Below are 20,237 nucleotides of genomic sequence, written 5' to 3' on the forward strand. Positions count from 1 at the left end.
ATGAAGAATTCTCAGAATCTTAAGAACGATCGTATGTAAAGGGAGCTGAAAATTGTCGCTCTGTGAGCAGCAAACTACAGCTCCCAAGATTCTTTGGAGGAAGCGGTGTGCTTAAATGTATGGTATGTACGCAGCCACATTGCAGACAGGCACAAGCACTTAAGGAAGGCCTGCACCGTGGTTGTGGAAGGGTGTAACCTAGGAACGGGGCCAGATGGAGGGATCAAGAGAGCCCCAGGGTACCTCACCTCTGCTTCAGTTGGTCCTATGATCAAGAACCTTCTGTTAATTTTGGACAAATGCTAGGAAGGCAGGGCTTCTTGTCTTGTATCTGCAATAATTGTTTAAAGGGGAGATGTTGACGGTGGAATTTGTCCGGCTATGCCTATATTTGAATTCTCAGTGGAAATAATTTTAAAATATTTTGTTTTGTTTTTAAGACCACCTTTCAGCAAAACTATCAGAATGGCAAACGATAAGGATAATTAAACACAAGTCAAAAATTAAAATCTTATGTAAACATAGAGAACAAAGCAACAGCATAAAATTCATTACAGCAGAATACATGCAGTTAATTATTTGTACATGTTAAAAGTCTCTTCCTGGAGCTATAATGGCATCAAGTTGGTACCAGGTGAGCCTCACTGGAGAAGGCATTTCATAAACAGGATGCTACAACTGCCCACAGACTGGAAGCGTTCCATATACATCCCAATTCCAAAGAAAGGGGATCCCAGGGAATGCAGTAATTATGGAACTATTGCCTTAATATCCCATGCAACTAAAGTACTGCTCAAGATTCTACAACAAAGGCTCTTACCATATATGGAGCAAGAAATGCAGACGTCTAAGCTGGATTTAGAAAGGGAAGAGGTACCAGAGATCATATCGCAAACATACGTTGGATAATGGAACGGACCAAGGAATTTCAGAAGAAAATCACCCTGTGCTTTATAGATTACAGCAAAGCCATTGACTGTGTAGATCATGAAAAACTATGGAATGCTTTAAAAGAAATGGGGGTGCCACAGCATCTGATTGTCCTGATGCGCAACCTATACTTTGGACAAGAGGCTACTATAAGGACAGAATATGGAGAAACCGATTGGTTCCCCATCGGAAAGGGTGTGAGACAGGGGTGTATTTTATCACCCCATTTATTTAATCTATATGCAGAACATATCATACGGAAAGCAGGATTGGACCAAGAAGAAGGAGGTGTGAAAATTGGAGAGGGAAATATCAATAATTTAAGATATGCAGACGATACCATACTACTAGCAGAAACCAGTAATGATTTGAAATGAATGCTGATGAAAGTTCAAGAGGAAAGCACAAAAGCAGGACTACAGCTGAATGTCAAAAAGACTAAAGTAATGACAAGATTTATGCAACTTAACAGTTGACAATGAGGACATTGAACTTGTCAAGGATAATCAATATCTTGGCACAATCATTAACCAAAATGAAGACCATAGTCAAGAAATCAGAAGAAGGCTAGGACTGGGGAGGGCAGCTGTGAGAGAACTAGAAAAGGTCCTCAAATGTAAAGATGTATCACTGAACACTAAAGTCAGGATCATTCAGACCATGATATTTCCGATCTCTATGTATGGATGTGAAAGTTGGACAGTGAAAAAAGCTGATAAGAGAAAAATCAACGCATTTGAAATGTGGTGTTGGAGAAGAGCTTTGCAGATACCATGGACTGCAAAAAAGACAAATAATTGGGCGTTAGAACAAATTAAACCAGAACTATCACTTGAAGCTAAAATGATGAAACTGAGGTTATCATACTTTGGACACATAATGAGAAGACATGATTCATTAGAAAAGATAATAATGCTTGGAAAAACAGAAGGAAGTAATAATAATAATAATAATAATTTAATTTGTGGGTCGCCTATCTGGCCAATGGCCACTCTATGCGACGTACAATTTAACAATTAAGTAGAAAAAGAGGAAGGCCAAACAAGAGATGGAAGGAAGCCACAGACCTGAACTTACAAGATCTGAACAGGGTGGTTCATGCTGTTGGAGGTCACTGATTCATAGGGTCGCCATAAGTCGTAGTCGACTTGGAGGCACATAACAACAACAAACAACTGAAAACATCCCTGTTTCTAGTAATGAGCCACATAACTTCAGATAGTCTGGGGATCCAGGGAGTCTCAGATGACAAATGCAGTGTTCAGGCCATCTCATGCAGTAAAGGGTGTTTCTTTAGGCCAGGATAATCAGTTTGGTGCCAGAGTGCCTGCCAGTACCTTCTATGGCATCTACAAAATATTTCAGGAAATATCTTCTCAGAAATCCCCAATACACAAAAGCCTGTCTGTTCTTCATACTCAGTTCCTATTTGACTCACACAGCATCTCCTTCATTAACCTCCCCCCTTAAACATGCCCACATTTCACTGGACATCAGGAGTGGATGCTGAACAGAGGAGAGGTGCAAAGAGGCAAGCGAGCATGGCAGTCACTGATATAGGTACATTCCCCCCCCCGATTGTGTGGCTGATGGGGCAGGCCCAACATTTTGTGGCCCTGTCTCTTTTTCTGCTCTTGTAGATGAGGCATCCATTATGCCACGTCCTCACAATAGCCACTTTGTGTTATGCTACGCTTCCATTGCAATCATTTTGTGATTGGTGCCTATGATGCCTTCTCTAAATTCCAAATGTATCCACTGCTTTACGTGCCCAGGTTGTAAGCTATTTAGGGCTTTATACATAAGTGACAGTACTTTGATTTGTGTCTGGAAACCCATATATCCAGAAATGGATCAGACAAGACCCATTCACTGATGCCCTTTCATTTTAGCTGTTCCCCTATTGTATTCTATAAACAATAGTTAGAGTGGGGACATCATAGAAGGGAAAGAAGCTAGTGCCCGTTTCAAGGCACCTGCTGAAATTCTCTTCTATGCTACTATTAATGGTGCTAAGAACACAGACTAACTTTGCATTTGTCACCCTGTCCAATGCAGTTGCCAACTTTTGAACTGATTCTTTTAACAACACCTTGCCATGCAAACCATGCTCACTTACTATTGATGGCCTAATAGTATCCGTGCCTACAGAGTGCACTGTAAAAATAGATGCAATGCCTCATTTTTCCACTGTAGCACAAGGGCATATATCCCAAGGTGACACAGATGTTCATCATTACTTTTACATGGTAATACCAGAGTGCCTAAGTACTATGAGCTTTGATTATACTACATATTTGCCTTGGAGAGTACATACATGTAAAAAATACACTTCACAACAAAAACTAGGAGGCGCTGTGGTAGTACTACAATGTGCTGTATCTGTGATTTTTAATTCTACAGCCCATGGGCATGGATATGATATGTAATTGTAAGTGGATTTAGAGCATTGTAACATATCAAAACCAAACTATACTACCAATATGTGAAATAGCATGCATGCATGTGCATGAGTCAAGATGCAATTATCTATCCCTGTCCCTCATCCCTGAGATTTAACATCTAGGGAAGAAGGAAGCATCATGAAGATTGAGAACTCAAACACATGGATATGCATACTGACATTTTTTAGATAGCATCCTCTAGAGCGAGAAAACATGAACATAATGCTGTGGCCAGTAATGCCATGCCCTTTTGTGAACCTTTGCCCCCTCTTTAGTTGATTGAATGCTGTGCACTTCTCTCCAGTGAAGCAGCAGAGTGTTAGAAGTCACTTATCTCTTACAAACTAAAGAAAGCTTTCAAAGCACGCTTTAAATTATTTACAAGTGTATTAAATGTTTTACCCACATTATTTAACTGTACATGCAGTTTTAAATCAAGGAGATTCCACTGCAGTCCACAGTAGGATGCTGCAATGTGAAATGTGTAGATAGCAACCACTCAGCATTTCCTGTCACTGTTATCTGGACAATAGGTAACTGGTCTCAATTACCATCAATGGGATAACCTCTTCATTGCATACTTATGTTATTCTTTATTGATTGGATGCAGCATCAACAGAATAGTTTCCCGTTGGAATCAAACAGGAGTGTTCCTTCTTGCTCCATGGCTTGTCTTGCCAAACCTGGATACCTGACATAAACCAAAGTCTATAAGGAGTGATATATGATGCTTATTTTTTCCCTACTAGATTGTAGGAGTTACTGATGTATAATCTTAGATAGATGCCACAGGTGTTCTGCAAGAATTTACATGAATCCTACATGACATTGTCTGGTCCTTTTATAATCTTTTTATACTATATGGCCATCACATATACTGTGGTATTGAATTCCACATGTTAACTGTATATTGTATGGGGAAAACATTATTGCATAAGATTTAAATTTAATGCTATTTTCCCCCTTATATCATGCAAAATAAATAGCCATTAGATTCCCCTATTGATTTCATCAAGCTCTGCCATCTTCTCTTCTGTCTCTTTCTGAGATCACTTTCAGATTACCTGTTCACTGAACAAGTCTGTTGGGGGTGAGGGAGGGGAGCACATTTGTTACACAGGAACCCAAATAACTAACTGCATAATCTGAATTTGCTGGTATGTGATTGAATTTGCACATCCTGAATTTGCTGGTGTGCGACTGAATCCCCAAAAATAGCGATAGTCTGGAAGCACCCAGAATATATGAATATTATAGCCTTTTCATATCAAAGAGTCTGCTTCATAACCCCAATCATTTCTTTGCATTTCTTTGTCACTTTCAGTATTGTTATCTTTGGGGTATATTTGTACCCTGATGAGATTTCCAATGGAAGGTTGGGATAACTTTGTCCCCAAGAGACCATTTTTGTCAGCACAAGTGTGTTGTCAGTACAAGTGTGCTTGGCAATACCAAATCACCTTGAGCCAAAAAACACTTATTCAGAGGAGGTAGAATTTTTCTCAGCAGTATACACCAGCCCCTTCCTCATTCATATTGAGTACAATACAATTTCTGGGATATATTTGGATCCCAGTGGTTTTTTTTGTTTCCAGAAGGAAAACAGTAACTGGTAACTGGCTAAAATTTGGTGACATTGTATAGGTGACAGTTTGTGACAATATCCTAAAAGGAGAGCCCTGTAGTTACTACTCATGTGTAAATTACACAATAAACAGGTGTCTGAGGCAGAACTAGGGCTTTTTGCTGGGGTATATTTGGACCTTGGTGGTTTTTTGTTTCCAGAAGGAAAATGGTAAGTGTAACTGGCTGAAAATTGTGGACATTGTATAGGCTAAATTTTGTGACAGTGTCCTGGAAGGACATCCCTGTAGGTCTATTTATGTGTAAATTACACAATGAAAAGTGCACCTGGGGTCCAATTGTACCCCAAAAGTCAGCATGAAGGTATAGGAGGCAACCAGAACTCTTAAGTGTTTACGAGATACAGGTGTACTGCTGATTCACTAGTATTTTTCTAGTAATTCCTAACTTTCCCCTTTCAGCAGGAATACATTGGGCCAATGTTTTTAATTATGTATCAAAATGGATAGTTTCATTGCAGTGTATAGCTAATGTGAATATTAATATCTGAGGGACAGATTATTACAAATGCAAATAGCAAATATTTTAAAGTACAGTCTTAAACAGGTATTACTAACCTTTAAATAATTAATAATGACATCATTCTTATAATTTTCTTTTTAATCTAAAGTTGTGTTTCTTGATGCACAGAAGACATACAAGCCACATCATGTCTTTATATGTATAGTCTGTACAATATTAATCTTTCATATCACTGAAGTAAAGGTGAACCCAATTAAAGTTTGAAACAGTAACAAATCTCTTTTTCTGGCAAACTAGTACTTGATATATTGTTCAAATATGGTCTGTGGCTATGCCATAACAGTATCAGGGCTGGGTCCAGGTTTTAGGAGGCCCTTAGCAAAGTGCCGTGTGGTAGGCCCCCTTTTCTATTGGTGGGCCTTAGTAGGCTTGTCTGGCAGCAGCGGGTGCTACATTACCAGCAGCAGTGCTTCAACCAACATTCCAAGTACCATTAGACAGTGGTGTCTAGTTGACATTTTAATTTCCCACAGTACACCTGGTGTAATGTCACTCGGGGCATTGTGGGATATTAAAATTGCAACTAGACCAGCCATTTAGAATTGTTCAGAGCACTAGATCAGGTAAAGGCTAATTTTGAAAGGGGTCCAGAGCAGGCATCAGCAATGGGCCTTTCTATATCACTGGGACTCTGGCAGCTGCCCAAGGATGCAGGTGCTGGCCTTGGCCCTGATTAATACATGCAGTGGTCCTGCTCAAATGGGACATTTTATGCAGGATAAAAACAGACTGGTTATATAATTTCTAGAGAGCCACAAACCAAGGGAATTACTAAGGTCCAGTATATATTATATCCCTTGAGATCTAGCCATCCTATAGGAAATGGTTCACTGAATCAGGATCACAAGTAAGGCAGAGAGCCACACAGTGGTTTCAGTTCAGTATCAGTTTACTATTTCTACTCTGGACAAAACAGTGTCTTGACCAGGAGATTGAGCACTGAGCCTGCACTAATACAGAAAGTGACTTCAATTCCCTAGGAACTAAGACACAACTTAAACGCAGTACAGGTACCTACTAAGACACAGAATGGGAGGTCCGCAAACCAGAATAATAAATACACATTATCTTGTCATTATGTAACTTTTTGACAGTCACATCATGGAATCCATGATGGAATAGGTTGAGAAGCGTCTGACTCATTTGCCATCAGGTGTAGGGAACTTTTGGCCCTCCAGATGTTGCTGAACTACAACACCCATCAGCCCCAGAAAACAAGGCCAATAGCCAGGGAAGATGGGAGTTGCAGTTCAGCAACATCTGGAGGGCTAAAGGTTCTCCACATCTAATACACGTTATAGTCTGTTTCGTTTGCCGAACTCTTGGTGAGATGATTATGGCATGTAAACAATTATGTGCTTTGGCATCCAGTCAGTGGCACAACTGTGTATGTTGTTCAGAACCAACTTCAGTTCTTAAGACCTGAAACTCAGTTTTCTTTTAGTCTTACAATGTACCAACATTCCTCTTATATGTATAGTTACAATAGGTTTAAAAATACTTTCTTCCTCCCCTCCCAGCTTAGGAATTTTTTTTTACAACTTTGGTACATTGTGTGCAGGTTATGATTTCATGCCTTGTTTTGCCAACTGTTCAGACTCCTCCCCTCCCCTTTTTCCCCTTTTGTGTATTTTATGACTCATTCTGAAGTTAACTGTTTACCTGTCCTCAGTTGACTCAAATAAAAGCAGCAACATTTTATTTTCCACTGTCTTTCTTGGGATTTCTTGGCATGCACATTTACGTTAAATGGGAGCTTAACCTGCATTACCTTTTGCTGTTAAAATCAACATAAAAATGCTGCATCCAGAAGACTAAACGTTTTAGGTTACCAATGAGTATTCGATATATTGAAAGAAAATGTTACACTCTAGCAAAGTCTATTTTTAATACATTATCTGTATGTGTTTCGGGTGTGGAAATGGCAATTTGTTTATTCATGGCATGAGTATAGGAACAGTATGTATGCTTTTATCAGAAGATGTGGAGAGGCTTTTTCCATCTTGCCTCTCTTGGTGTTCTTGTTGTCCATAGACAGGAGAGCAGTTGCCATGGGGATAAGAATGCACTTTCTTGACACAGGACCTGAGGCCCTAGTGAGAGGAGGGTCTCTTCTGTTGTTTGAGGGCAAGCTGTTTGAAATCCCTTGGGGCAATTATGTTTGTAGCACCTCATTTTCCACTAGTTTGATATGGGTGAGATATTTGTTAGGTCTCTTAATTATGAACTGTTTAATGAATTGCTGAATGAGTACTGATATTGTTGTTACTGGATATTATTAACTGACCTATTGGCATGCTTTATGCTCAATTATTACCACTTTGGGCTCCTTTGGAGGAAGGTGCAGGATATAGACTTAATAATAAATAAATAAAATTTAAACGTTTGATATCTACAAGTAAGCTGTCATTATTGAATGGGTTATGTCAACTTGTTACTGTGTTTAAATTGCCCATCCTGTTTTGAGCACTATATATTTGTGGAAATGGTGTATAAAAATAAACAGACTATGGCATGTATTGTAATGACTTAGGGCACAATCCAACTCACCTTTCCACCAGGCTGGAGTGAATTGGATGTTGTGGAGCCCAGGCTGAGCCAGCAGGCTCCTGCTGTGCTGGACTCTGATGGGCTCCACCACCAGCAGCCCTCCATTGCGGCTGAGCCCTGGTGCCGCCAGGGTCCACCGGGGATGGCCATCCCAGCAGACATTCTGGAGGTGTGGGGGGGGGCGTGGTGGAGGAGGAGCCCTTTCGTTGGAGCCAGCACTTCCCGGCCAGCTTGTGTGCATGGCTTTTGACAGAGCCGGCTGGCAGCTCCCGACCAGGAGGAGAATCCTACGGAGTTTTCCGCCTCCTCCTCCTCCAGCAGTACCGCCATTTGGATTGCTCTTTCCAAATGGTTGCATCTTAAATGAAAAAATAGTGGGTGACATCTGACATAGTCATACTCAGAGTAGACCCACCAAAATGAATTAATGATGAATGAAATTAATGAATGAAAATGAATGAATGAAGTTGGATTCCTTCATTGAGGAGAGGGATGGACTTGATGGACTTATGGGCCCCTTCTAACTCTACTATTCTGGACACAACTCAGTCTTGTGAATTCTCTTTTATCACTATTGGGCAAGAAACAAATCACAACGCAAACAAAAAGATGCATCTTCTGTGGGTTTAAGGGGGTTGAGCTGAGCACACGGAACCACTGTTGTTGCTTTTATGGATGTAAGGGAGTGAGGTCAGAGGTAAATGAAATGCAAATAGAAAAAGAAAAACAAGACAGTGATGATTTCCTAAATGCAATACTATACCAACTACAACAAGATTCCTATGAGTAAGGCGGAAAACTCAGCATCCCACCATCACTCAGGGTTCCTAACCAAAATTTAAAAAATCCTGGCAGCCAATCAGCCAAGGTCACAGAAATCCCCATGCAGCACAACCTGATCCAGGGGCTGCAGTTAGTGCAGAATGCTGTGGCACGACTGCTGACATGAGTGAGACCCTGTCAGCACATAATATCTCTGCTCTGAAATCTGCACTGGTTGCTGTTTTGCTACCAGGCTAAGTTCAAGGTGTGCTTTCCATGTTACAGTTGCCACATAGTACTTGTTCTGCTTGTGTAAAAAATCAGTCCTTTAATGTGGCAGCACCTGCACTGTGGAACTCTCCGCCTGTTGACATTAGGTAGACACCTTCATTGTACTCCTTTCAGCACCTGCTAAAAACATGTTTTGTTTAGGCAAGCCTACTCAGGCATGTAGAAGCTATTATACTTTTTATCTGTTTTTAACTCATTGGTTTTATTGTTTTGAATGTTTTTAAATACCTGTTTTAACTGTTTTGCCAATAATTGTATTGTTTTAATTCCTTCTGTAAACCACTTTGAGGTTTTTTACAATAAAGCAGTATATAAATTTTGTAAATAAAATACATAAATAAATTTTGGAGACACTGTGGCCCTTGTGTCTCTTTCCTCTTTTAGGAACAAAGGAATCTATACCGACACAATTCATTTGGTACCATCTAGCCCAGTACTAATGACATGGACTAGCATTGGCTCTCCAAGATTCCAGGCAATAGTCTTTTCCAGATATTGCATTTTGGACCTTTGCATGCAAAGCATGTGCCCTACCACTGAGCTACAGCCCTTCCGTTGTTTAAAAAAGTATCTTTTAACATTGTTCTTTTCAGTTCACTAATGAATGCACAACATACCTAGGGCAGGTCCACACTATTCATTTAAAGCACATTCAACACACATTTGAAGCACATGATTCCCATCACAGAATCTTAGGAACTGTAGTTTGTTAAGGGTGGTGGGAACTATAACTGTGAGGGGGAAACTACTTCCCTAGATTCTTTGGGGGAAGTCATGCACTTTAAATGTGAGTTGTTCATGCTTTAAATTTATTGTGTGGATCTACTTCATAAATGTTGCCTGCATGTAATTCATTTTAATTAATTTTTTTAATGGAAATTAGCTACAAAGTTTACTGAGTGACCATGGGCTACTCACCATCACTCAGCCTAATCTGCCCCTCAGAGTGAAAACAACAGAGGGGGAACATGGCTACTCCAAGGAAGAAGGGAACACTTGAAATGTAGAGGAAATAATAATGTACAACCATAGTGTGAAATCAGATACTTATCAGGACATAGGATGAAGAAATATTTGTATAAGCATAGCTGTTTATGTTTATGATGGTTATTATTTACACAACCTGTAAAGATATTTATAGTGCAATCCTATGCATGTTTACTCAGAAGCAAGTCCCAATGTATTCAATGGAGCTTACTCAAATAGGGAAGCATGCACAGGACTGTAACCTCAAGTGATAAGGAACTTCACTCACCCAACCCAAAATTCAGAATCATGCCACTTTAAGCTGTGTTGCAACTGTTTTATACTTGTTTTATGGTTATTGGATTTCAAATGAATTTATTTCTTGTTGTGAGCTGTCTTGGTTTCCAATCACCAACCTTACCGCACAGTGTTGTTGGAAAGATTCCATACACACACATACACATACACTGGAGATGTAAAAATACATAAACCCCCATATAATAGTCTGTCAAAACCAGTTGGTCATTGCAGAACATTTTTTAAAATAAAATCAATATTATTTTCCTACCAAATAAAAGCAGTGACACTTACGTAAGCCCTGTCTAACTGCTTTAAAAAATAGGATTGGAGTGGGAGAGAAAGATTTATAACACAAACACAATCTTTTGCTATGTTCACTCAAAAGTCCCATCTATTTACAGCACAATCCTAACCATGTCTACTCAAAAGTAAATCCTATTGAATTCAGTGGGATTTACTCCCAGTATGGGGGATTAACATACCGCTTTACTCCCAGAAAAGCAAGTATAGGATTAAAGGTTCATACTGGGAAGGTTTTCAAAACAGGTTATGAATTAGACAAATAAACTGCCCTCTTCAACAGCCCAGAAAAATTTAAACTTGTTTTGCTCCTCATAATTAGAAAAGTATAACACACTGTAATCATAAGCTGCATGTACACTTCTTTAAGATTTCTGTTCAAAAATTATTTGAAAGATAAAATGTATAATACACTATTTTTACAAGTAATTTAAAAAACTCCGCATATACACTTTTAATATAATCATAACTGATATTGTTTACAATAAACAGTTGCCTACCAAGATCCGCTGTGCATACCGAGAGAAAGGGATTTTTGTTACTACTGAAAGCTATATACTTACTCAATTTATGAGATTTTCAGACAGGCAGGAAAAGACACGTTTTCTGCACTCACAATGGGTTTTAGCTGTTGCCTGGGGGTCAGCAAATCCCTTGTCAATCACAATCCCGACTTCATTTATTGGCTACAAACCTGAAAGGGCAGGATTAGAGCAACCAGGTACAAGCTAATTTAACAGAAGTTGGCAGGGGTGGCTGACATTTTGGTGTATATCTCTTGAACCAGACCACCTAGAAACTTTTTTTAGAGAATGAAAGCTGAGAGTCCAGAGATTGGCATGTCTCACCCGAAGACCTGGAAAGGACCCTAAAAATCCAGATTTTCTGGGCAAAACCAGAGACCTGGCAACCCTAATACAATGCACACACATACTTGGGACTAAGTCCCATTGAACTGAATGGAACTTACTTCTGAGTTTGCAAATACAGGATTGTGCTGTGTTAGATACATGAGAATTGATAAAACAATGTGGTGTTATGGCTGGAGTGTCAGACTAAGACTTGGGAAATCAGGGTTCATTCAGCTGTGAAGCTCATAGTTTGGGCCAGTCACCTCTCAGCCTAACCTACCTCACAGGGGTAATTGTGAGGATTAAATGGGGAGACAGAGTGCCATGTATACCACTTTGAGATCTTTGGAGGAAATGTGCAATATAAATGTGTTAAAAATAGATAAATAACAATGCATTATTGCTATTAATGTTCTAGGTTCTTCCCTAGGTTGGATATGTTCCAGTCTCAAGAGCAGTGGTGCAAGAAACTGGTTCTTTATTGTAAAAGGCTTTTGTATTTATGCCTTTTATACAGTTTCCATAAAGATCCCTCTAACCTTCCTTATGATTCAGTTGTATGACGGTGCACTACCAAATACATTTTAATACAGGTGTGTTCCAGGGCCTGGTTAAAACTGGAGGATGCTTGGACTTTCTGACAATTTGATCCTCAGACTGGGCCATCAGGCCTCTTTTTACTCAGAAAACATATCTATGAAGTTTCAGGTGCTTCAAGTTGCTGTTCTGAACGCAGTGGCAAAAGTGCACTAATAACCAGCTTTCCTGACCTAAATGACAGAAGGAATGTTGGCAGCAGCATATAAAAAACAGGATGTGAAATACAAAAGATTTAACATCAATTTCCCCCCTAGATATTTGTTTGGCAAGATAGAAGCTGACAATAATGCATCAGTAGCACTTGCAACATGCCAAATGTAGCTGCTGTTCCCTATCCCCAGGGCTGACCTACTGTTATACAAAGTGAGAAAGCTGCCTCAGGCAGTGGATGCTGGAGGGCAATGAGTGGCAGGGAGGTGCTGAAGGACAGAGCTGTGCTTCCCCTAAGCTAGCCTGCAGCCCATTAGGCGTGGTGAAGGACACTCTCCCATTGCCAGTGTTGAAGTAAGAATCAACTGCCAGTCCAGTTAACTCCTGTACATGGAATGGGCAGTAGGTGCCATCTTATCCTTCATCTAAGGCAGCAAAACATCTTGGGCTGGCCCTGAGATTATTTTATTATCTACAAATAGCTCTTTGCATTAAACATCTAACATAGATTTGGCTAGATGGATAGTACGGATTAGCAGCTCATTCCTTTTCTTACTGCACTCAGAGACCTATCAAATCAATTCTAGAGAGGATAGCCTCAGCTGAGTGTTTAGAGCGGTGTTTAATTATGTCTTTGTGGAATGACAGGTGTTTTTTTATTTATGTTTAAGTAACACTGGGCTGGGCAAAAGTCCAATAAACAAGAGAAACAAGAAGCCAGTGTAATTTGCTTAGAGTGCCTTGATCTTACCAAGTAAGAGAAGCCAAAATACCTAAATTGTTCTTTCCTTATAAGCGCACAAAAGTCTCCTTTGTGTCTCACATGCGTTTTAAGTGTTTTTCTGGATCAGGTTAGATACAACTCTTCAGTGTGTTCTGGATTAGAAACAAAAGTGTTAGAACTTATCCAGACAATCAGTTGAAAGCTTGCCCTTACCACATTTTAGCAGAATGGCCTGATGAGAGGCTTGATTAAAAGGCAATAATATAATATCCAGTCTGCATCCTTGATGCCAAGATAGATAGCAAGTATGTGGCCTCTAGTATAAATTAAGAGATACATGCTGCCTTTCTGACCCAAGATAAAGGGGATTGACTTGCCTGATGGGGGGTACACTGCTAATGGCTTTGTAATCCAGAACCCTATTATATGTGGCTTCCCCAGAGGACGAAGGTGCTGCTGCTAGGAGCCCTGTCAAGGGCAAGAGAAATATTCCTGAGTTATAATATATGCTGGCATTCCCAAGATCTCGAGAGAGAGAGAGAGAGAGAGAGAGAGAGCTGGAAATTAAACAGCAATCAGTTTGGAGAACTCAAACACCAAAACCATAAAAATAACCTCAAATGATTATCTTGCTAAAGTTCATCATTTTGGTATCTCATGAATCAATGAATGAATCATCTCAAGAACCAAAGGTCAAATCATTGAGTTTTGAACACCAGAAACTGCATAACTGGGATGTGTAAATGCACTTTGAAGTCAACCTGCTCTGTCCTGTCATTTGTGTGTTTATACAGGTTTGGAGCTATTTATGGAAAGTGCTTATGGTATACTTGCCTTGCAACATGTAGCAAAACAATAGCTCAGGCAGAAATTCTATACACATTCATCTGAGAATAAGCTCCAGTGAATATAATGAGACTCACTTCTGAGTAAACATGCAAGGGCTTATAAAAATAAATGTATATGAATTGCTCCTTTGGTTTATTCCTGAATAAATCTTCGACTCCAAATGCAGTGTGACTTAGATACAAACAACAATTTTATTAGATAAATAATTAAGTAGAAGTTATGAACTTTCCTGATTTAGTTTGTGACTGGGTTTAATGAGCTTCAGAGCAAAACCTGCCAGCATGCAACCCAGACTGTTGTTTCTGAAGACGTGATCGGCATGCCTGTTAGTTGTGCTCACCAACATTTTCCAAAGAAGATGTCGGCAGTAAGTCATAAAGTAACCCTGCCACTTTACTTATGCTGCTTTAACCTTGACAAAGTGCTGAACTAGCCTCTGGCAGCCTATGTGTAGAGGAAGTGTCTCCATTTACTGTTGCTGAAAGGTGATTCTGACACTCTGCAGAAACAGTTTAGTGTAAGTCAACCATTCTCTAGATTCTACAGGCATTCTAGAAGGCAGTACATTTCAGTCCTGAAAAAATAGGGGTCAGTTATACATTGGTCACAAAAGTGTGTAACCAGATCTACCCATTGTTTGCCCTCCTTCTCCCTGAAAAGACATTTCAGCAGGGAGCAGTCTGTAGTGAAGGAGGATGGGGAAAGGGTTAAGCAGATCTTCTTCTCACTGCTTCTCCACTTCAAACTGCCTGTTCCCAAAATGGCTTTTCCCCAAAACAAACAGCAGCAGCAACAAAAGGGGCATGAGATGTGGTACATCTGGCTGTGTTATAACATGGCAGCCCTTGTGTGTAACAGGCAAGCCCCATTAACTCATGATTATCACCAAAATAACCAAAAAGCTGTATTTTCCATTCTTACACAGGAAGCAACACAAATGGCATTGTGGATGTGACAATGTAATCTGATAAGTATATGAGCAAGGAGAGGAGAGAAACTACTACCTTCCACAAGTAGTTTTGTTATCTTAAGATCAGTGCATGGGGATAGCTGGATGGAGACGAGACTTTGTCTTTTTAGTAATTTCTCTATTCCTGTCATACAAACCCTGACACTGGGCTAGTTCACAAATATACATATTAATCCTTTAAGTCTTCAGGTGATGAACTGCAAGTGTGAATGGGCCATCACAGGTCTAACACCACAGACAAAATTTTCACATCATCTCAAAACACATTACTGTGCTTTTCAATGGACACACTTCATATATTCAGCTGCCAGTCTTTAAGTGCATTTTATTTACTTACTCCATTTAACATAGATGGTCCCCCCCCCTCTCCATTTTATCCTTGCAACCACACTGTGAAGTAGGTTAGACTTAGTGACTGGCTGAAGGTCACCCAGTGAGCTCATAGCAGCTGAGTCAGACCTTGTCTGACACACTAACCACAACATTACACTTAGAGTAATGAAGAATTTAGAGGAATGAAGTACAGTGAAGTCAAGTGATGTAAAATATCTGTCTAAACCAGCTCAATTTTTTTTGTGGATGATCCGTGGGAGCAAAGTAACAACAGAGATGATTCCTATTTGAATTTTTCTTGCCACATACTGTACGACAGAGGTTGGCAAACTTCAGGCTTGCAGGATCTACTTTGTTTTTTGTTACTAGAACCTCAAGATCCACCAACCAGAGAGACTTGCAAAACAGTTCCTGGGTAGGAAAAAGCATGCTGTTAGAATTTTAAAAAAATTCTAAGTCACTATGCACACGCTCAGCCCAGGAATTTATTTTCAGAACCAGAACTGAGCTCACAATCCTGTCACACAATAGTCCAGTCCTGCACCCCTTTCCATGCTTTCTTTATCTCAGCAGCCTAAATTAGAAGGGAAAAAGGCCTTTTGCTGTTGCACCACTGGGGTCAGAATCTTTGCTGGTCTGCTGCAAAATTGCACCCAGATCTACCAGTAGACCCCTATCTACCATTCTGTATGTTATGTGAGCTACAAATGTCCCAGATCAGGCTGCATATATACCCCAGAGTATATTGGTCTGCTTTGTTTATTTCTTTAGAATATTTATATTCTGCTGTTTGAGGTTTTATTATTTATTTAATTTTAAACTTTTGTATACAGCTTTCCAGGTGACCCCAAAGTGGTTTCCAACAAATACCATTCTCAGGGTGACAAACAGAAATATAAATAAGTTTAAAAAAACTCCTAACATTCCAAACTACATTAAACAGGGAATTAGAACTAGTTCAAGCCATTTTTAAAATGCCATAAGTAAATAAAAGGCTGTTTGCCTGGGATTAAAAAGATATAAGAGTGGGCACTTGGTGAGCCTCCTTGGGGAAAGTATTCTATAGGCAAGATAACACAACCTTTGCACTGGTTAGTACCTGCCTAATTTCTGAAGGGACACCCAGTGGAAGGACTCTCAATGCAATTATCTTGTGGGAATAGCAGTCCTCAAAAAGCCGGTCACATCCCAAGACATACAGAACTTGAAAGGTGAATATCACTGCTTTGAATTAGGCTCAGTGCGTTTGCTGTCCACCCTACTAGCTAATGGCAGAGATATGCTAAGATATAAGGACTCCTGGACACTCATCTCTCCATTGTGTGATTATTCAGATACAATCAAACCTGAGTTTGATCTCCCCTTAGAATGTCCCCATTGGAGCCAATCTCTCATGTGAATATTTACATATTTATTTTTCAATGATTCCTAGATTTGATCTTTATGAACTGACTGGATGAGGACAATGTACTTATTAATAATTTATATTACACATTTTTTTTAGAAAGCAGAGTGCTTTTATTGTTCATTGTTGTAATATTCACAACACTGGGCCATTATTTTTTCCACTTTACATATGAGAAATTGAGAATGCCAGTGACCATGCATGAATTTCCTATTCTGCTAGACCACACAGATTATTATTAGTGATAGCCAACTAAGCCTGCAATCCTATACCCATGTTCATAGGAGTAAACTCCATTAAACAGTGGGACTTACTTCTGAGTAGACATGTATAGGATTGTGCTGCAAGTTATACTCAGAGTAGAACCACTGAAACACATTACTTAAGAGCATTAGTTTTAATGGGTTTACTCTGAGTATGACTAACATTGAATAACAGCTATTATAGCAACATATTTTCTAAAGCACTTTACAGTTCTCAACCTGTTCTACCCTCAGAGCAAATCTGTTACAAAGAAAACTATTATTCCCATTTTACAGAAGAGGAATTGTTGCTAGTGAAGTTTTCAAGTCTACATAAAATAGATTGGTTTCTATGTTACTGCATGGTGTGATTGCTGCTCCTACATGGTTGGGGGCCTCATGCCACACTCTCTCTCCCTGTTTTTGATATTACTGGTGGGATACCAAACCAGACATTTCAAAGTAGTACAAATAAAGAATAAGAATGGAATTGGGCCCCAGTGTTTACACATGAGGTGGGAACATGAAGTATTGACTCTTTGGATCATTTTTTGTATAATCATTGGAATGTCATACCTACACTAGCTAGAATGTACATTTAATTTAAATTTTTTATCGCACGTTAATAGCATCCACACGAGTTGGATTCTAGGTGTTCTGATCATTTTTTAAAGTTTAAATCAGCCTATAACGCGATGTGAATGTAAAACCAACACACGTGAGAAAGTCCGCTCAATCAATTACTTTCCGTTTATGATGTTAGGTGTTAAATACATCCCGGCTTTATCACAAAGCACGAAAGATTCAAACGTATTTTTTAAAATATCAAGTTGTCAATTAACACTTCAGCCCCCCCCCCCCAAATCTCATTGTTTTCAAGAACATTGCACCTTGAGCCTATGAAGTAAGTTCTATAGGTAGGCCTACTCCAGATGAGCCTAATCCTAGTTAAATGGGCACAGGATCACAGCTTTAAGAACTTCTGACCTGATTCTGGATCTGGAGTCAGCAGGGCGCTTTATCAACTCTCGTTTCAACCCATATGGGGCTAGTCTCTCTGCGTTACGATGGGGACTCCCCTGTGCCTGCATGTGGCAGGTATTATGACTGCAAGCTGTTTCCTTGACTAGAAACAATCTCAACGGAGGGATCACAATAGCTCACTTGCCCTCCCTTTGCCCCCTCAGAAATCGAAATCTTTGTGGCGTAATCGTAGTCTCCACAATGTAGGCTGCGTGCGTCTTCTCCCTAGATCCTGCGAAGCGGTCGGCCGAGCAGCAGGGGGTGTATTCGGTGCCGCCTCCTCCACCGCCTCCTTTCCTTTTCTGTGCCCTTCGGGCCAATCGGCAGAAAACAAAGGCGCGCAGGAGGAGCGGGGGGAGGCCGATCTCCTGCTGCCCTTCCTCCTTGGGTCAGTAACTCCGCGCGGCATAAACAAACACGGGCAGGGGTCGCTTCGTACATGCCGGAAGGGAGCCCAGCGAGGATGGCGAGGAGCCGGGCTACAGCCCCGACGCCGCCGGGCGCGGCGATGGCCGGGATCGTCTTGGCACTCTGGTCCCACTGCTGCTTCGCAGACTCTCAGATGGCTTCCCCGGACGATTCCCAGACGCGGGGACTCAGCCTCCATCCGCCCTACTTCAACCTGGCGGAGACAGCCAGGATTTGGGCGACCGCCACCTGCGGCCAGGACGAGGGCGGGAGGCCCCGCCTAGAGCTCTATTGCAAGCTAGTTGGGGGCCCGGCTGCTTCCCCCGCGGGGCAAACCATCCAGGTAACTCAGACCGGGGGGAGAAGAGGCGAGGAGAAGCAAGGCATGGGCTTGGAAGGAAAGCGCCCGAGGGTGGCGCGGATGTGGGTTGAGTTGGGATCGACTGCAGCTGGGGTGGTGGTATGACATTGACGAGAATCATCAAGATAATTAAATACGGATAACTGAACTCCTTCTGTAACTATGAAGCGAAGTGCTGTACCCCTTAACCGACTTCGAATAGCCTATCATCTGGATGTTAAATAAATTTGTAGAAGGGTGGGCAGGTCTCTTTCTCCTCTCCCCCTTCCGCCAATGCCTTCATTTATGTGCAAACTGCAGATTCTGAACCAAGAGGACTCATTAACAGAGTTGCCACCTTTATTTTACAGCCAGGGTTAGCTGACAATTTTAACAGCTGCACCTGACGAACTTAACAGATGCTGCTTTCCCATGAGATTTCCACGCAGCAAAAAGTTGCACCAGTTGAATTCTGCATTTGTGTGATCTGTTAAAAGTACAGATATCTTGCAAAAAAAAGGGGGGGACACAAAGTACTCCTCCCTATATATGGAACACTGCATAACCTAGATCAGTTACCTTGCCCCTCATAGCCTTGATCTATTCACAATCAGGATGCTGAAGCATGGGAAATATTTGGGTGTTTCCATAGGTTAAATGAATACTTATGAGTGAAACCAGGCCTCTGTTCCACTTTAGTGAATCTAAAGTAACTATTATCCTTTGTCTCTCATTTACTCACATAAAGTACAAGGGTAGGATCTTGTGTATGTGCTAAAGGTTACTGATTATGAATACAGATCCAGGGTCTGGTGGTAGTTAACTCATCCACTTCACTATCTAAAAATTAGGGGAAACTGCTGTACTGGCTGTCCACCAGGATTTATGAGAGGAGTGCTGAATACAAGGATAACACCTGTCGTCTTGACAGTTGGTGGCCTACCTGCCACAGAAATAGACTTCATATGCTAATATGTGGCATATCCCCAGGGATCTCTGCACTATATACAAGCCCTCCTTCCCCCTCCTCTGTGCCTGTCATAAGAACAAAAGAAGAGACCTGTTGGATCAGGCCAGAGGCCCATCTAGTCCAGCAGTCTGTTCTTACAGTAGTCAACCAGATGCCCATGGGAAGCCCATGAGCAGAACCTGAGGACAAGAGCACTGCCCTCATGATCGTTATGCTAGTTATTGGTTAAAACATAAATAAAAGAAAGCTGTTATTTTATGCCTAGAACTTTTTTCCCAACCAAGGCATGCTGAACAAGAGAAAACTAGTCACATAATTTACAGAAATAAGACTGTTCTCCTGCTCTGTATAATCCACTATATTAAAGAAAGGCACTTCTTTACCTTCTTTGTAGAAGCCAGTGTGGTGTAGTGGTTAAGAGTGTTGGACTGGCACTTGGGAGACTAGGGTTCAAATCCCCACTCACTCATGAAGCTCACTGGGTGACCTTGAGCCAGTCACTGTCTCGCAGCCTAATCTACCTCACAGGTTGTTATGAGGATAAAATCAGGAGGTGGAGAACCATGTTTGTAAGCTGACTTGAGCTCCTTGGAGGAAAGGTCGGATATAAATGTAATAATTGTTGCCCTGGGTTCCTTCTGGGAGGAAGCGCATGATATAAAT

The 20,237-nt window shown here is 40.8% G+C and overlaps 2 protein-coding genes across 7 annotated transcripts in view; one reads left to right on the plus strand and one right to left on the minus strand.

Moving 5' to 3' along the window:
• Positions 1 to 18,646, minus strand: part of ANKRD29 (ankyrin repeat domain 29) — a 61,534-nt gene extending 42,888 nt beyond the window's left edge. For 2 of the 5 annotated variants that reach the window (XR_009759166.1, XM_061597104.1), the window contains exon 1: positions 17,821 to 18,646. The gene's annotated coding sequence lies outside the window, so the exon portion shown is untranslated. The remainder of the gene's footprint in view (positions 1 to 17,820) is intronic. The other 3 variants (XM_061597117.1, XM_061597093.1, XM_061597127.1) reach the window with 2 other exon arrangements.
• The window catches only part of LAMA3 (laminin subunit alpha 3), a 207,480-nt gene continuing 205,147 nt past the window's right edge, over positions 17,905 to 20,237 (plus strand). For both annotated transcript variants that reach the window (XM_061596969.1, XM_061596976.1), the window contains exon 1: positions 17,905 to 18,607. In XM_061596969.1, the coding sequence (XP_061452953.1) occupies positions 18,296 to 18,607 (312 nt within the window). In that variant the 5' untranslated portion in view covers positions 17,905 to 18,295. The remainder of the gene's footprint in view (positions 18,608 to 20,237) is intronic.

This window comes from Rhineura floridana, chromosome 1, assembly GCF_030035675.1.
Source record: "Rhineura floridana isolate rRhiFlo1 chromosome 1, rRhiFlo1.hap2, whole genome shotgun sequence".
NCBI classification, from domain to species: domain Eukaryota; kingdom Metazoa; phylum Chordata; class Lepidosauria; order Squamata; family Rhineuridae; genus Rhineura; species Rhineura floridana.